This window comes from Lineus longissimus, chromosome 3, assembly GCF_910592395.1.
Source record: "Lineus longissimus chromosome 3, tnLinLong1.2, whole genome shotgun sequence".
Taxonomy (NCBI): Eukaryota; Metazoa; Nemertea; class Pilidiophora; order Heteronemertea; family Lineidae; genus Lineus; species Lineus longissimus.
The window spans coordinates 5508474-5525474 of NC_088310.1; the positions used below are offsets into that span (position 1 = coordinate 5508474).

The 17001-nt window shown below is 39.9% G+C and overlaps 2 protein-coding genes across 2 annotated transcripts; both read right to left on the minus strand.

The window, feature by feature from the left end:
* Positions 1-639: 639 nt before the first annotated feature.
* Positions 640-5033, minus strand: LOC135485514 (serine/threonine-protein phosphatase PP1-beta catalytic subunit). Its single transcript, XM_064767612.1, has 7 exons — positions 4977-5033; positions 4444-4575; positions 3989-4219; positions 3654-3758; positions 3235-3458; positions 2821-2955; positions 640-2537 (listed from the first exon to the last, which is right to left on the minus strand). The coding sequence occupies exons 1-7, from the start codon at positions 5026-5028 to the stop codon at positions 2433-2435; spliced, it is 984 nt and encodes a 327-aa protein (XP_064623682.1). The 5' UTR covers positions 5029-5033; the 3' UTR covers positions 640-2432.
* A 698-nt stretch (positions 5034-5731) lies between these two features.
* LOC135485515 (vacuolar protein sorting-associated protein 54-like) lies at positions 5732-16672 on the minus strand. The gene is made up of 21 exons (XM_064767614.1): positions 15934-16672; positions 15699-15810; positions 14454-14488; positions 13877-14154; positions 13328-13427; positions 12889-13031; positions 12526-12652; positions 12145-12252; positions 11880-11938; positions 11620-11716; positions 11256-11368; positions 10913-11045; positions 10532-10713; positions 10017-10190; positions 9672-9777; positions 9377-9464; positions 8876-8997; positions 8693-8773; positions 8398-8505; positions 8023-8117; positions 5732-7545 (listed from the first exon to the last, which is right to left on the minus strand). Exons 1-21 carry the CDS (start codon positions 16504-16506, stop codon positions 7440-7442), a joined length of 2940 nt encoding a protein of 979 aa, XP_064623684.1. The 5' UTR covers positions 16507-16672; the 3' UTR covers positions 5732-7439.
* Positions 16673-17001: the final 329 nt, after the last annotated feature.

Sequence of the window (17001 nt, forward strand, 5' to 3'; positions counted from 1 at the left end):
AACATGGTTTGATCAATGAAGACAATCTCGTGATAACCAGCAGGAAGAGTAAAATATTCTCAACTGGTGAACAACCATTGTTTGATCACCGAGGACAGTCACAATCTTATCTGGAGACGACAATGGCAACATCTTCAATCTTTTGAGGAAAGTTTTTGAGAAGGACACTGAATTCTTAACCAGCTGAAAGGATGGCACAGGACTTCAACTCATTCTGGGCTATGGTACAGGAGGGACTTCACCTCATTCTGGACTTTGGCACAGGACTTCAACTCATTCTGGGCTATGGTACAGGAGGGACTTCACCTCATTCTGGACTTTGGCACGGGACTTCACCTCATTCTGGACTTTGGCACAGGACTTCAACTCATTCTGGGCTATGGTACAGGAGGGACTTCACCTCATTCTGGACTTTGGCACAGGACTTCACCTCATTCTGGACTTTGGCACAGGACTTCCAACTCATTCTGGGCTATGGTACAGGAGGGACTTCACCTCATTCTGAACTTTGGCACAGGACTTCACCTCATTCTGGGACATGGCAGTCCTTCAACACAATCGTGGCTATGGGATGGTACCTTTACACATTCTGGGCAATGGCAGAAGACTTCGCATCAAATGTTTACAACAACAAAAATATTGGAGAACAAACTTTTTTATTAAAATTATAAACGCAGATGTATAAGCTATCATTCCAGTTGGATGAAACAGAGTGCAATCAGATCTTTCCTAATTTTGAAAATCACCCATCTTCACCACAAATGTTTGCTCTGTTACGCCTCCTGACTTCACTCTCAGTAGTGTAGCCCGTGAAGACGTAGCTAGTAAACATGGGAGCTCACGATGGCCATCACCAGGGTTCAAGAAGACAGAAATGAAGTTGCGTCCCCACTGAGTACCAGTAACACTCTTGAAGCCCCTAGATTATGGCTTAAAGCTCCTAAATAGTTGCTTGCATAGTAAATAGTGGTGAACAATAACGTTGACATCTATAAAACTCAATTTACTGAATGCTTTTTGATTTAAATTTGTTATTATTTCTTTTCACTACATGTAATTCATCAGAAAAACTATACATCTTAATATATTGATTTCACTATTTCACATTCTACATGTATGGTTATCCTGTAGTACTAGCAGTACAAAACTTTCGCAGCAGTTATCATTCATACTAAATAAACTTAGCACCAGAGAATTTTCACAGCAGGTATCCCAAGAAGTCTTTGGTGAAAACCTTGCTCGAAGAGTCAATATAACAATATTACCGAAAATCTTAAATAGACATTTAGGGTTACCCTTCACAAATTTAAATTCACAACAAAAATCACAAGAACTACAGTCACAGACCAAAACTGATCAGTCAGTTGAAAGGGGCAAAGTTGAAAAAGCTGAAAGGACCTCAAAATGTACACATGTATCGGTATTTATAAAATGGATGAATTAAACAAGGCATTGATTGAAGAACTTGTCATATAACAAATTACAGTGTGTCACAAAAAACTGAAGGACAGGGAAGTACATGCTAATACTGGCCAAGCATGAACGACGCAGATGAAAATTCCACTATTCATATATTTTTAATTATATACATAGCTATTCACAAAAACATGCACCTTAGCTTTAGTCACTGGTAAAATCACTAAGTTAGGGTAACTTTGACTTCACATCGCAAAATGTATCCGAATAATACTTGAACACTATGGGATACTGAGAGGGCTTTCTTTACTACTGATATGTTTTCAACTGCTCTTGGTTTATTTATGGGCGACGCCTTATTTGAAGGAAAAAAGACAAAATAAACCAGGCAAATATCTTCACCCACTCTCCCTGACCAAGTGTTTTGCCTCTTTTGGCTGTGAAATACTTTTACTCCAGTCCCTTTGTCACACCAAACATTTATCAAGAGCATTTATATACAATAGAGTAGGCTAACATTGGTCTGCTCATCTATAAATGGTCTTGCTGATAATACTCTGGTAAAGCTGTATTCTGTGACAAGCTGATGAAGAAAGCATGGCATCTTAGTGCATACAGTTCAACAGGAGAGCCCAAAGCAACAGGGCCACATTATAAGTAAAGCTAGAAACAAAAAGATATAAGCAAGCCTTATACATTGTTGCTATAAATTACTACAGTAAATAAACATTACCGGTAGATTTCTTCTGTAGTGTTACACGAATACCACAATGATTTGACTACTCAACCTCTATCAGTTACCTGGTAAAAAACAACTTCAGGGTTACAAAAACCACAGTCTTGGAAAAGTTTCCCCAAATACTTTTTTATCCACAGAATTTTACTTTACGGCATGTAACAAAGCCATGAAAACGACAGGATATTTCCATAAGTAAATGATAGCAGCCAAGCTCAGATCATTGTCGCTGATTCATGTTTCAGCCCCACTTTGCAGAGCATCAGTCATATCAACATTCCTATTTCTTCTTCTGCTGTGGTGGGCCCCGAGGCGGCGTGACAGGGCGTCCCGAGTTTATCCCTCCATATTGATATTTCGCTTTCTTTTCTGATGGTTTAAGAATCTGTAAGAAGAATAGACAAAACCACTTAAGCATCAACAATAATACACCCTGTAACATTTAGATGAGACCAGATGACTCTTACTGACACTGTAGGTTCCCAGTACATGCAGTAGGGGCTCTATTTTTTTAAACATAATATCACCAAATATTTGTAATAGAGCTTATCATGACAAAGTTTATCTGCTGGCCCTTGGAGCTTGAAGTTCAACCTCTGCGACATTTTACCAGAACATTTGCCAAGATACGAACAGTAAACTTGGCTAATTCAATGGAGCGTACTTACTTGAAATGAACACATCAGTGTTTCATCAATTGACATCATTCCACCAGCATTGTCAAATTCGCCACAATAATTTGGCGCAGAAAACAACGTCACAAGCTGTCGTTTTGCGAAGAATTCATAGCCATCTTCTACAACCTGTAACAAAGAATTACAGTGGATTGAATAACGGGTGGAGAAGGGTTACAGCAGAACTCGTAAGGCTATGAAGAAGTCGGAAAGAACTGAATTTTTTAAGTTCTTGAAAATATGACGGTCTTAACACACTTTAAAACTGCAAAGCTTTGCAGTATGTTTGGAAAATTTCTTTTGCGATTTGTAAATTGTGATTCTTTGCGAAATCTGTGCTGTGCATGCAAACAATAAAATGCCCAAAAAACTAGAGGTTAACAGTGAATAATACACGTCTTTACAAACCTGATGAGCTCTGCATATCAAATCAAGATCATGTCGATTGAGGAATTTGGCTACGACATCTGCACCAAATGTGAATGAGACACCTCGGTCATTTTCTCCCCAACCACTGACATCTTTATCGGGATCTGACCAGAGTAAGTCGCATAACAGGCCGGTGTCTGGCACGTCTGTGGGGCGCATGATACGACGAATCTGTTCCATTGATTGGAGATCGGGAGATAAACCTTCAAGAAAAGAGATCATAAGCTAAACAACTAGAGAGTGGGACTAAGACGAAAATGTTATATAATGTAGAAGCGTTGCCTTAATAGTAACAAGTGCCTATGACCTGTCACTCTACATAATTATTGCAAAGTCTTTTACTTTTCTACTATTTTTACTACTCTATCATTCAGAAATGTTTCAAGAATGGGACTTACCACCGTGACAGCAGAATATTTTCTCATCTATAATCGCAGCTATTGGAAGACAATTGAAGCAGTCTGTGAAGGTTTTCCACAATTTGATATTATACCTCCTTTTACCTGGAAATAAAATGAAAAATATACCAGAACTTTGAAATATTTTAAAGCCAAAATATTCAAGACAACCAATCTACTTGGTTTTTTAAAACATGTTTTTTAAATGCAGTGGGCAATTCTTTCATACCAGAGACCTGGAGTCAATTTTGGAAATAATTATAAACAAAGATAGTCAAGTCAGAAAATTTACAAATGCATGGGAAATGGTACAGGGTGACCTATACTTTACTTACATTCATCATAAAAACCATATATTCTGTTTATACTCGCACACTCATGGTTCCCTCTTAGCAAGAAGAAGTTTTCTGGGTATTTGATTTTATAGGCAAGAAGTAGGCATATCGTTTCTAAGGACTGCTTCCCTCTGTCCACATAATCTCCAAGGAAGAGGTAGTTTGCCTCAGGGGGGAAGCCACCGTATTCAAATAGTCGGAGCAGGTCTGTGTACTGGCCATGAATATCACCTGAAAAAATAACATTTAAATATTAATTCGACTATTGGCAGACATATGTCAGGGCAGTCCGACTTCACAACTCCCCCCATTTGTTGAAGATCTCGGAGTCTGATATCCATGAAGAGCAATTATGCTAAGCATAAGAAAGACACGTGACAACCCGATACTCAATTTTTTTGGGATAGTTTGTAAGCAAGCTAATTTATGGCGTCATCCTATCCTTTTATACTCACCACAGATTTTCAATGGAGCTTCCAACTCAAGCAGGATAGGCTGGCTTAGGAACAGTTCTCGTGATTTTAAACAAAGTCCTCTAACTTCTGCCTCTGTCATCTGCACCGTCTTTCCGGGGCGGACCCCTCGCGCTGAAATAAAATTACAAGAGTTTTAAGTGAAACGGTCCAACGTTGTAGGAGATATCTACCAAGAAGTAACGGTACCCAAAGATTTAGGCTACACAATACCTCAATAGGCGATCGTGGTCAAAAGGACCATGGCTCTTAAAAGTGAAAGTCCACTGTCAGAATCAGTGTCAAAGTTTTTCATGTACAAATACTGCATGTACTGTATACAGGTGCACTGTAAAATCTAGTCTCAAGAGTCGGAAAAAGGGGAACACCCTTTGGAGAGCAAAATAAAACACTCGTTCTTTGCGGAAATTCCTCATTTTCATCAACAAAGTGGTAATTAAAAGAAGGAGAATAACTTTCTTTTTCTAACTAACAATGAACAAAGTTGGAAAAGAAAACGGTTTTTGCGATGATACCTTCTAAAAGTCGCGCTATCAAGCTGTCAACATTCAATTCTGAATCGGCCATCTTGATTTTCTCGGTAATGACGTCAAATAGATTCTATTTTTAGATCACACCACGTGGGTTTTTAAAGGGACAATAAAGGCAGCAGCTGGGCAGGCAAGATAACGTTACACAAAGTCGCCAATAGGCATGATAGGGATCTCTCACTTGTCGAAATGATTTACACTTGTAGTGCTGAATCTGACATGACCCAGGGGCCTTACTTTGTATATTAGTCACCTGAAGATGGTCAAATTAGCCCCTCTGCTCCTGCCTATAGTTCCCCTTTAACATCAGATGAACTGGGCTTTCACAATATCACAAGGCCAAATCATGTCATGGCTTTTTGAGGACATGACCAACCCAACTTTCATATCAATAATACACAGTAGCTTTAGTTGGTAAAATCATATGTCGTATAGATTTGATGCGCTGATCCACGAAGACAATAACAGTATTAGTCATCCAATCTAGTTGATCCTATTCTTGTTCAAATTGTGTCATCCTTCCGAACCAACCACCCATAGCATCTGAGGCCATCATCAGCAGAAAGAGCAGCCGTGTAAGTGGTAGTTTCATCAATACAGTTCAGCCTCTTGGACGGAAGGCCCTAGGTACAATGGTGAAGATGACCACGTCCCAGTATCAAACAGAATCAGAAACAAAGGACCCTCAGGACAGATAAACATCTTTGCCAGCAGGCCTAATGAATAACTCGGTGTCGTGATTTTTCATAATAGAATGCTTTATTTACATCTCGTGTTAAGTCTCCAATGTCTTTAAACAGTGGCGCTTAACCATGCCCTTATCAACATCACAACAAAAATTTCACATATTTAATAATTTACATGATTTTCACAAATTCACTTTTTTTGCACTCAGTCAATACAAACATAATTTACATGTACTCACTCTGAGAAGTATCTATCAGAACAGAGCTTTATTACCCATCTCTCAAGTCAGGTCAGGAACGGCACAATCGCATCTTGAGAGATCCATAACATAATGAAGTAGGATCTCTCACACATCTTACGGCCATTTTGCGTTCTAGAACACATTCCTTCTGTGTCATTGCCTTGTTGAAGCATGTGACAGTGGCTCAGAAATGTGGCAGAGTCAGAAATGCAGTGTCACTTGCTGGCTCACTTAACCAATTGGGGGGGATTCGAGATATCAGATCCACGAGATGATTTTCTCCGGTCTGAAAGCTTGACTGAGTAAATTTTTGGTTTAAATTGATTACAAAGTAAAAAATTAGTACAAATCTTCTTGGTGAATCTTGAAAACTCACAACAGCTCGAAATATACACATCCTTACAAATTTACAAATCTTGAAGCATCAGGAGATCTGAATGCTTCATTACAATTTTAGAATATTTTTCATAAAATGAAGCCAATGGTCATAATCATCCGAAAATTTGTTGTACAGAACAGAATCCGTTCAAGGCAGACAATATACACATTTTCAAAATTTAAAGAATTTGAAAGAAGTGTCGCATTCAACGGCATTGTCAGAACAGAGCAAGACCAAAAAATGCATTTCCAGCACAAATGACTCAGTGGTATGGTCGTCCCATGATTGGAATTCACCACAAATACTGTCCAACTCATAACAAGGACAATGTAGGCAGGTCTGTGGCCATAATTGCGAGTAAGTAAAAATGAATCATTAGATTGCAATCAGCGAGAATAATAGTCAAATGTATTCTTGCAACATTAATCATGACACCTAAGAACTGCTTAACAACAAAGACTCGTTAACATGAAAAGAACAGGACCTCCAGAATTTGCACACAAAATGTTAATAGGCAGCTCATCTTCATTTTCTGATATACATGTACATGTAAATGTAGTTAACTTCACTAGTGCCGACCGGCATTATTTAGAGACACTCCTCCTTTACTTCCATTGCCAAGCAACAAAACCGGGACTGGAGCAAGATAACAAACAAATCGACAAATACAGGACTGCACAGACATAGGACTGGACAAGTTCAAATGCAATACAAGTATGTAAATCAATAGATATAGTTACAGATCGAAATCACAGCTTGGAATGGAGCAAAGCAATGGCATATATTGGGACAGGTGTTTGAAGAATTTACAATAGGTACTTAAAATTGGGATTTGCTCATAGTCAAATTCTCAATAGAGGGAGGTGCAGACGGCCTGCATTTTTCTGTGCTTCGTAACTGGTTGAAGCACATGAGATAAACTTCCATTAGCACCACAAACTTTGGAGATTTTTCAGCTATTGAGTAATCTCAAAGTTTTCAGGATTTTTCATAACACATGTACCAGCAGGCCTACTACTGGTTGAAGGAAGGGCAGAGCCATTCATACAGGTGTCAAAAACTTGCTCCAAATATATGCCACCTGAATATCATTGGTATTTATGAATGACTAGTAATATAAACGGCACGTTTAATTATGCTGTCATCTTTTATTCCAGATGTTGTCAATGAGTGTCTCATTCAGGTCCTCCATCCCTGGCACTCCTTTGAAACTCTCGATATAAAAGGCAAGCTCTCCAGTCACAAGTCTGAAATAAACAAAAAAAACAACACAATTTAGGAGCGTTAAGGTAGAGTTTGCCAGCCTGGCAACAGGTAAACTTGCCAGGAAGGCACAAAATAATCTCGACCTACATGGATACGCATCACTGCTAGCAGCTGCCTTGGCAACTCTGCCTGAACAAGTGAATGAGCAGTGTCGACAAATGTGCGGTATTAATTTGGAGCTGACAGAAACAGGGCAGAAACTCCATCTGCTTTCTGGTTCTTTCTTTACAACTGAGTGTTTGGTATTGGATGTTCTTGGAACCCATCACAGAGACATAACACTGGTACAACAAACTTCTCCTTTTTTCTCCACCAAACAGGGCAGTACTTGAAGTAAAGCAAACTTCTCCTTTTTTCTCCATCAAACAGGGCAGTACTTGAAGTAAAGCAAACTTCTCCTTTTTTCTCCATCGAACAGGGCAGTACTTGAAGTAAAGCAACTTGGAGTTGGAACTCACCCATGCTGAGGGCCTGCATCATTGGCTATGTTGAGCTTCTTCAACTGGTTTTTGGCATTTCTCACAAATGCTTGATTGATACGAAGAAACAATGCCTGAAACACCAAAGGAATAGAACAAAATCAGCATTGCGAAAACATTTCCAAACAAGTCATTTCTTATTGATATTGAAGACATTGAAATATACCTGACCTAAAGCCTAAAGCAGCAACTCCTGTTCAGAATCATTAAATGAAGATTCATTCAATGAGGTCTCTGGTGGTCTTTACAATTGTTCAGTTCCTTTCTCTTAGTCTTTCAAATAAACTTTCTGATTTCATCACTTATGACTAGACAAATTAATCAACTTCTCAGGACATATTATGGGAAACTTACCCTTATTTCAGACTCTGGCATCACATCCGATATGTTTTCATGCATTTTTTTCATCTGTTTGGACATCGTACGGAAACACTGCGATGGCACAGGAGCCTTCACCTCCCACTGAAAATGGATGACAATGTACGATATTTAAACTTGTTGGGCCAAAAGTAAATTTTCATGATCCATAGATTGGTGAAACATAGTCCAAACTCTCCAAGTGATACAAAACTTATTATATTCTTTGCGGCAAGTTGTCTTTTGTAGTTGCAGTACAAACTGTAACCAACAATAAACATCATCTGCTTACCTTGGACAGATGGGCCTCCAGAATGTTGGACATAATTGTGACAATTTTATTAGAAACTTCTTGGATGTGATCTTTGTAATCCTGAAAAGAAAACAACATTTTAATTGTCAAAATCGAAAGTAAGTATGCGTAAAAGGTGGCATTTGCAAAACCCAAACTTGTATCCCCCATCTCAATACTCACTTTTAAAATTTGGTCGAAATATTTCATCATGTTCTGTTGCTTTCCAAGCAGACGTTCTTCAAAATGGTTTTTGACTAGTGGAATGTGATGGATGACCAACTGCAGACACCGGGATGCAAGTGCTGAAATTGCAAACACATTTCATATTATGAATTTAGTCTGGCAGTGTTTGTACTTCAAAAGAATAAAGAGGAGCGAGGCTGATATTTTTTTCATGATTTTCATGAGAAGGGATAAAATGGCATGCCACCTCTTATAACCTGTAATACAGTTCCGCTTTTCTGAATGACCCTCAAAGTGGTCACTCCTCTATTGCTGGGAAGTTTTTCAGCATCAACATCTCAGTGGAAAACTACAATACACTGACATCGGTTGTCAAGCAGTAGCATAAACATCTAGAGAGCCCGGAACAAGCTAACAAGCCAGACAATTATCTGGAGAGGCTAATGTAACCAATAAACTGTGTGTGTCATCAAGGATTTCATAGGAAAGTGTTCTCACCAAGATTTTTCGTTGATATGGTTCTTAATCCTACAAGCTGTACAGCACCGGCTCCGAGCACCAACTGACACGTTCGGGAATTGAACATCTGAAATCAGAACGGTTCAGATATTCAAGCTATGACTACACCATAACTACTTTGTTTGTAGTTATCAACGTGGAACAAATCCGGGACAAGCTTTACGGATCCCGGGATGATTTAAACAACAGCACTCATCAGCAAAACAGTCCAGGACTGTCCATCTATGATTGAGAGTGCAATAGAAGAGAAATGAACACTGATCAGTTGCTCTACCTTGAGTAATTCAATAAGTCGTGTCAGAATATCTGGAGCAGCTGCAGGGATGTCATCCACGCATTGACAGTATTCAACAACCATCTTCAGCAGCAGCAGGACAGTTCTGTAAAGGAAAGCACGATGAAAGGGATGAGAAATGTAAATCATGACATTTTTGCGAGCATTCTCGTGCAACAACTGTCCAATACGACCTTAAAAAGGATCTGTAGTGGTGTAGTGGCTCAGGTCTCTGATCAGCAGTCGTGAGGTCCCTGGTTCGTAAGTTAAGTAAGAGTCAAACAAACTCCATCCTTTATGGAGAGGTGCCTGAAATAATTTACTTGAAATTCATTGAATACTCACCCTACAACAGCATATTGTTCTTCTCTGACTTTGAGAACCTCTGCTGGCTTCTTATCGGAGTCGTTGCGTTTCTCGGGCAGTTCAAGTTTACCGGTGTCGGCAATGTGGTCGACTAGTTCCTGGAATTCATATGGCACATCCGCCTGTTTCCAACGTTCACTGTCAAGGATCAGGCTACAAAAGTGTGCAAGAAATAACATCAACTTCTAACCAGGAGGCGGTAGGTTCAAACTCCTTGATAGTGATTGCCGCCTCAGATATTTTTCTGTGGAATAAAGCCAACTTCATGATAGTACATGTAAAATTAGTTTATTTTGGGTCAACCCTAATGAACATGATGAAAGGGCCAGCCAGACTTGGCCTCCGAGACATTTAGTCGTGGCTAAAACATTTGATCTACCAGTCATGAGGTGACATCTTAAACAAAGGAGCATCTCCAACTGGAACTTAGTGGTTGGATATCACGACGATGACAACCAGTAAATCTTTCTAACAACTCGGCCCAGGGTGCATACCTTAACTTATTTTTCCTCTCCTCATGGAATCTCGTCACAAATCTATTGGCTTGGCTCTGTAAACTTCCACGTAACGACGTGCTTCTTCGCCCACAGAACTTTTCACAGTCGCATACAAACGCTTCAACTGCACGAGACAATGTGACAAATTCACTTGAGCTGAGTCTTTCAAGAAAATTGTCCTGAAAAGAAGAGAAAACATTTCCTGAAAAACAGGTTTTTCCTTTTTTTGGGCATTTCAAGAAGCAAAACTGAAATGTTGCCAAATTATTAATGACAAATGTAAGGCTTAAAATCAATAAGTCGTTGGGTCATTGGCAGCAATGACGGAAATCCCTAGACTGGACTGGTATTTTGGGCTATCACTGTTTCAAAGCTTACCTTTGCTCTGGCCATGAGCAATTTGACACATCGGTCATGAGCATGGTCACATACTTGACCGATCATATCTTTCATAGCGTTGCTCACTCTGGTGTGCTCGTACACGGAGATCATCTCATCCATGTCGTTATCTCTGAATAAAGGAAATAAACGATAGATCAAACATCTCAAGTGACAGATACGAATCAAAAAACCCTTTCTTACCATCTGACAATGTGAGAGAAGAACATTATGGCAAGGATACCAAACAAGAGACCACAGATACCTTCAGAAGCAATGCCAGCAAATTCCGAAGTAGTGCATGTGGCAGTGTTCCAGTTTTAACTTTCAAAATTCAACTTACACAGACAAATGGTGTATGTGCGTGGTTTCGGCATCTGTATCTTGACTAGACCCTGTGGTTTTGGATTTCCCGGCAGCAATATTGAGCACATCCAGCGTGACATCCTGGAATGCCTGGAATTCGGACAACACAATTCCAATTAAAAGAATTTAATGAAAGAATTTTTTTTGAGTTAATATCAAATTGCCACTGCAATGTTATCTTAGGTTGACAACTGATATGCAAGGTAAAGGTTCACAATTACAGCCCAGTATTATCATAGTCCCCTACAGTGCAGATGCAACAGCTGGCAGTGCAAATTGATACCTTCAGACAATAATTTTTTAGATTTCTCAAAGATGTGTCATATCAAACTTTTACATACCTTTACCCGTTTGAGTAATATGACCACATTTTCAAATACTTTGGTCAACATTTCCATCCACTGGGGGAAGTTAAGCAATCTCATTTGATCCGCTAAGCTGAAACAGAGGAAGAGATGTTGTCATGAAAAGTGTAGAGCAGTGTGACCTGTTGGGCAACAGTTGGTTCAAGTCTAGGAACATGAAATAAGACTTTATCTTAAAAATTCAGCAGCCCTGCTGAAGAGTTCCCAGTTTCAGCAAAGGAGTATCGACTACATACCTTCCCACATTGGAATCTGTGTCAATGTCGTCTGCCACTGAGACTGCCTCTATTACAGTCTGAAAAGACAAGATACACATTATACAGATATAAAGAAGCAAAACTTCTGTAAAATCTTACTACAAAGAATTGCATTTCTGTTCAAATTTCAGATGAAGAGATGAACCATCTCAACTCAAAACTATCCTTCAACTGCCCAGTTCTTCGAATGCCTCAATGAAGATTCACTGTTTCAGAGTGTCTAAGATTCCAACACCATTGTTACCTGTTTTATCACAGCTTTAGCGGCAGTGCATGCCTCTTCTCTGTATGAATCCACAAAGTAAAACTTCCGCTGCCTGAGAAGACCAAACAGAATCGAGACCAAGCGATCCTGGAAAAGTGAACAGAAATTCTTTAAGAAAGATGTAAACAAACTAAAGACACCATCTTTAACTAGTCTATTCTTTGGAGAGATTTCTTTTAAGATTTTTACATGTAGATTTCGCTCAAATTAATACCAACATGTCAACCAGGGCACCTAGATTTTTCCATCTTGAATACCATTCTAACCAACGCAGGGTAATTTGTTTTAGCCACCTGGTCAAGGCATGGGAAGAGTTCCGAGGTCCAAAGTACAAGAGGGTCAGGGAAAAGAAGGGCTCACCTCTTCCATGATTTCAGCACCTTCTGCCAGGTCTCGGTTGAGTTCTTTGGAAGCATTGCCTGCAAAGTCTGCCTGCATCATCTTGTCTATGACCTTCTCCATCTCCGCAAGTTGGGGACCGAGATGCCTGAACAAGAAAACATAAGCAGATGAGGTGCAAACATTGACAAGAAGTATGTTTCTCTGCATTCGCTGAAGTGAACAAGTGCTACATGCTACCATGGTTTGGTGCAAATGGACTGTATTCCTCTGCTACTGGGCACTTGACAGGTTCGAATTACATGTTGTTCCATACCAGCTAGAGGGGAAAATGTCTCGATGTGGTGCAGTGGCATAAGATTCCTGTGATCTCAGGATATTTACCTAAAGCAAGTAACTCCGGCCAACTCCAGGGTCAAGACTTCTTGAGTTGTGGAGATCAAGTCTAAGGCGCCAACAAACTCACTGGTTGACAACAGCAGTTGAATGGTTGGCTGCGTTTGATGAACAGTTGCCATGAGTTTGAGCTGCAAAGAAGAAAATAGCGATGTCAACTATCCCAATGAATTGATATGTCTTTCATTAATAGATAACTGAACCTAACAGCCAATACTTTCATGCCATGGCAAGTGAGAATATGCATATCACTCAACACTGTACTAATCGCACCCAGTAGGCTAGTTCTTAGCTTGGTCTGACAGTTCGATTCCTCACTTCAATTCACAATTCTTATTAGTTCAAACCAAAAACTGCCCACATCCAATATGTGAATATTTACTACTAGAAACCTTGTCAATACATCTGACCTTGAATTCACATTTACCTTATTGTAAAATTTGGCAGCGTTAGACCTCATTCTTGCAATCTTCATGACTTTTAACGATCCCTCCACAAGTATTGAGTCTAAAGCATGGATTTTGTCCCTGTGAAGAAGAGAAAATGGTGTATATATCAGTAAAGGTGGACATTGGAGCTCCTGCCTATAGTCCCCCTTTAACTCATTCTACAATGGAATGATGAGCCCAATTCTTTATCAGACAATGATTCATCCTGTGCAAAATGCATTATTCTACTGAATAACAACAGATGCCACCAAGTTTTTTTCTGAGGGAACTGAGAGCAAGTGTCTGAATATGGCAACACATTTCAGTGTTCATGTTAGATTGTACGAGGTTCATATTAAATTCTAAAATAAAGACCTGTCTGGCAGAGGTAAATCTCAGGCACCACAAAAAAATAGGAAGATGGCAGTGGCATCGAAATGCAGCTTCTAACTAAGCTATGTGAGGTGGATAACTCGATATGACCCAAATCCAACTTACTAACCATTTTGGGGGGATGGATCCCATTTGATCCAAGATTTTCTACATACCTGAGGTGCTTTATAGCAGCACACGTCTGGAGCATATGATTATTGAGGTCATCATGTGAAGTCATAGCATGGAAGAACGCTTCAGATTTACAAGAGACCTGGCGAGCTATCTGCACTTCTACAATATCCAAATAATGACTAAGTTTTTCTTGAAGTAACTTTGAGGACTGTCTCTTGTTTCCCTGTTGAGCAGGTTTAGAGGTTTCAACTTGAGTCCATGGAAATACTGCATTGAATGTCTCCACATTCTCAAGAGAGAAATTTGGTTGAAGAAAAAGCTGAAAATTAAAAAGACATACTATACTGTTACAGATGTGATTCAATTTGTGTCCAAACTTCCACTCTGCTCTAACAGATAGACAATCTTCTTAACAATTTTACAGAGAGTATTCCTCCTGCAAGGTAGGAAAGGTATTTTTGCGGTTAGGCACAGAGCAACTCCATATTTCTTCTTCACTAAACTATCCCCTCCCCTTGGCCGACAATTTCATAAATTTGGAACCCCATATAAAATATCATGTCAGGACGAATGTGAGTAGAGCAACAAGACGTTTTATCCCGGAGACAGTCTCCTTACCTTTGGCACCTGATCCAAGTCATCACATGATTTATCTGAATGTTAAATAAAAGATATACTATTGACTTTTGTAAAGAAGAACTATCAGCCACTATCAGTATCACCAGGAAAATCTCAAATAAAATAGTTTCATTTATATCCACTGAAAGATCTTTGGCACTAGCTATGTGAATCATACTTATATTATCACTTTTAAAAGTGAAACTGAAAGTTCCAAAATAAATACTTTTATTCAGTGAATTAACAAATTAACTTGGAAGTCGCATCGATATCTAATTTTGATATGCCTTATCCAATAGTGATATTGTACCTTCCTCCCACTGATGATGTGTAGAAAACATCATAATGTTGATAAGAACATAAATCGCCCAAACACTATACAGTAGAACCTCCCTCAGCGGACACCTCTGCCAGGCGGACACCTCTACATAACGGACACGTCCGGCCAGTCCCGATTTTTTCTAAGTCATTTCCAATAACAAAAACCTCTGTACGGCGGACACCTCTCTATTCCGAATTGCGGACAGGGCGATAGCCAATTTTTGGTCCAATTCTCTCCCAATTACGGACAGTAGGCAAAAACAATGGCTTCCCGCTTGCGCTTGGAGAGTCAAGTAGGCCCGACAGGTGTGATATTCGCGCAATTAATCAACGTAATTACCCCATGGCATTGTGTTTTTGTATCCTAATTAAGCCGCGGCATTGGCATTGTGTTTTTGTATCCTAATTAAGCCGTGGCATTTGTTTACTCATCTTTTCAACTAATCACATAGGCCTTTTTTGTCTACGGACACTCATAAATCCACGCGGTTTTGTCAGTGTTGCGGCGAATATGCGTTAGTAGAGAAATTAGAAAAAAATAATTATTTATCAAAGGTGGCTGATGGACAGAAATTATTGTTTTTTTAAAAAATTATGACATGTCGAGGAGATTTTGCAATAAAAGGGGCACCTTTTACTAGAGAGATTATTCACGCTCTGAGTTCCAAAGTAGCTCACGTCATTCAACGCAACATCACAAGCAAATACCGATCAGCCAACAGGTTTAAAGTTTCTACGCTAGATGTCGACACAGAGAAAACCAAGACCTGCAAGGCGGGAACTTCAAATCCACCTATCGGACGATTTGGCATAACCTCTCTATTGCGGACACCTCTCTATTGCGGACACCTGGGCCCAGTCCCATGGGTGTCCGCAATAGAGAGGTTGTACTGTACTTATATACTGGTTTGTCTCCAGACCTACCTAACTGTTTATGGTGGAGTAAAGCAGGGAATGCTTTAGTCGGTAGGGAATCTTTTTGGTTAGCACTTTGTGGGTCTGCACTGACGGCATTCTTCAGATGCTTCTTGTATCTCTGTGGAGAAAGAAAGGGTATGCATGTAAATAGAGGATTAGGAACATGCTACTGCAACAGATCGAGAAGTGCTTCAACAAACAGAAAAAATTTGTAAAGAAACACGCACAGAATGATACTTACTCCTGATGTTTTCTGTATATATCTCTCAAAGGTTCCTCGGTTTACTTCAGGCAGGTAAGGGCTAGGTAATATTTTCACTCTTTCAAATGAGTCACCCCAGGTTTTTGTGAAAATGTCTGTTTCTCTCTTAGCCAACCTGGGGTCATTGAGTGCAGCAGGCAAGTTAACTCTGGAATGATATATTGTCCATTTGTGCTGATCCTCCACAACGGAGGGCTGAGAGACAGGCACATTCTCTGGAGAACTCCTACCGCTCTTGTCAGTTTGACTAGTACTACCCGTCGTCGTTGTCACGCCATCCGTTGACATTGCCGAAAAAGCCGATACATGATCTCTCGCAACATGGTCCTCGTAATCACGGTCACTCACTCCCTCGACAGGCAGTGATGGGCACACTCTATTCGCCCCGTAGCGACACACAAACGAACCACCTTCTTTAGAGCAGTGAAAGTCTCGAAGATGCTGAGCAAACTCCCTGGGAGATTTAAACAACTGGGAACTGCTTGAAGTTGAACTGGGGCAAAAATTGCATCTTTTCCAAGGCACCAACTTGGTCCTATTCAGTTCTTCCATCGTTTACTACGATGTCTCTCAGATTTCTGAAGGAACACATTTCTTTTAGATACTATCATTGTTTCCAGAAAACACAATCTGGCTTAAAATTTCCCCAGTGTGATCAGTTTCCTGGAAAATATTGTACATGTTGTAGTGAAAAATCTTAAATCCATTCCATCTTTGCCTTTATTCTTCCCATAATGCAATGCAGAACGTGGCAAACTAGGTCAAGGTCAAGGTCGATTTAAAGTCGCGACCAGAAAGGAAGTTAGGAACTGAGCATCCAGTGTCATTCGCATGCTCCTCCCTTCACACAAGTTACTGAATATAAGCTCGGTCGTTGGGCATGGGGAACCTCTGCAGCTGCCGGACGATGTTAAGATCAATATGTCAGATATGGTGAATCGGTGGCGGCCGGTCTGCTAGTAACTATAAATGTCAACTCCTTTAACTATTGTTAAAGGTACAGTACATCTGTGAAAATTGTGTGCCGTGTTTCTGCTGTTGGTGTTT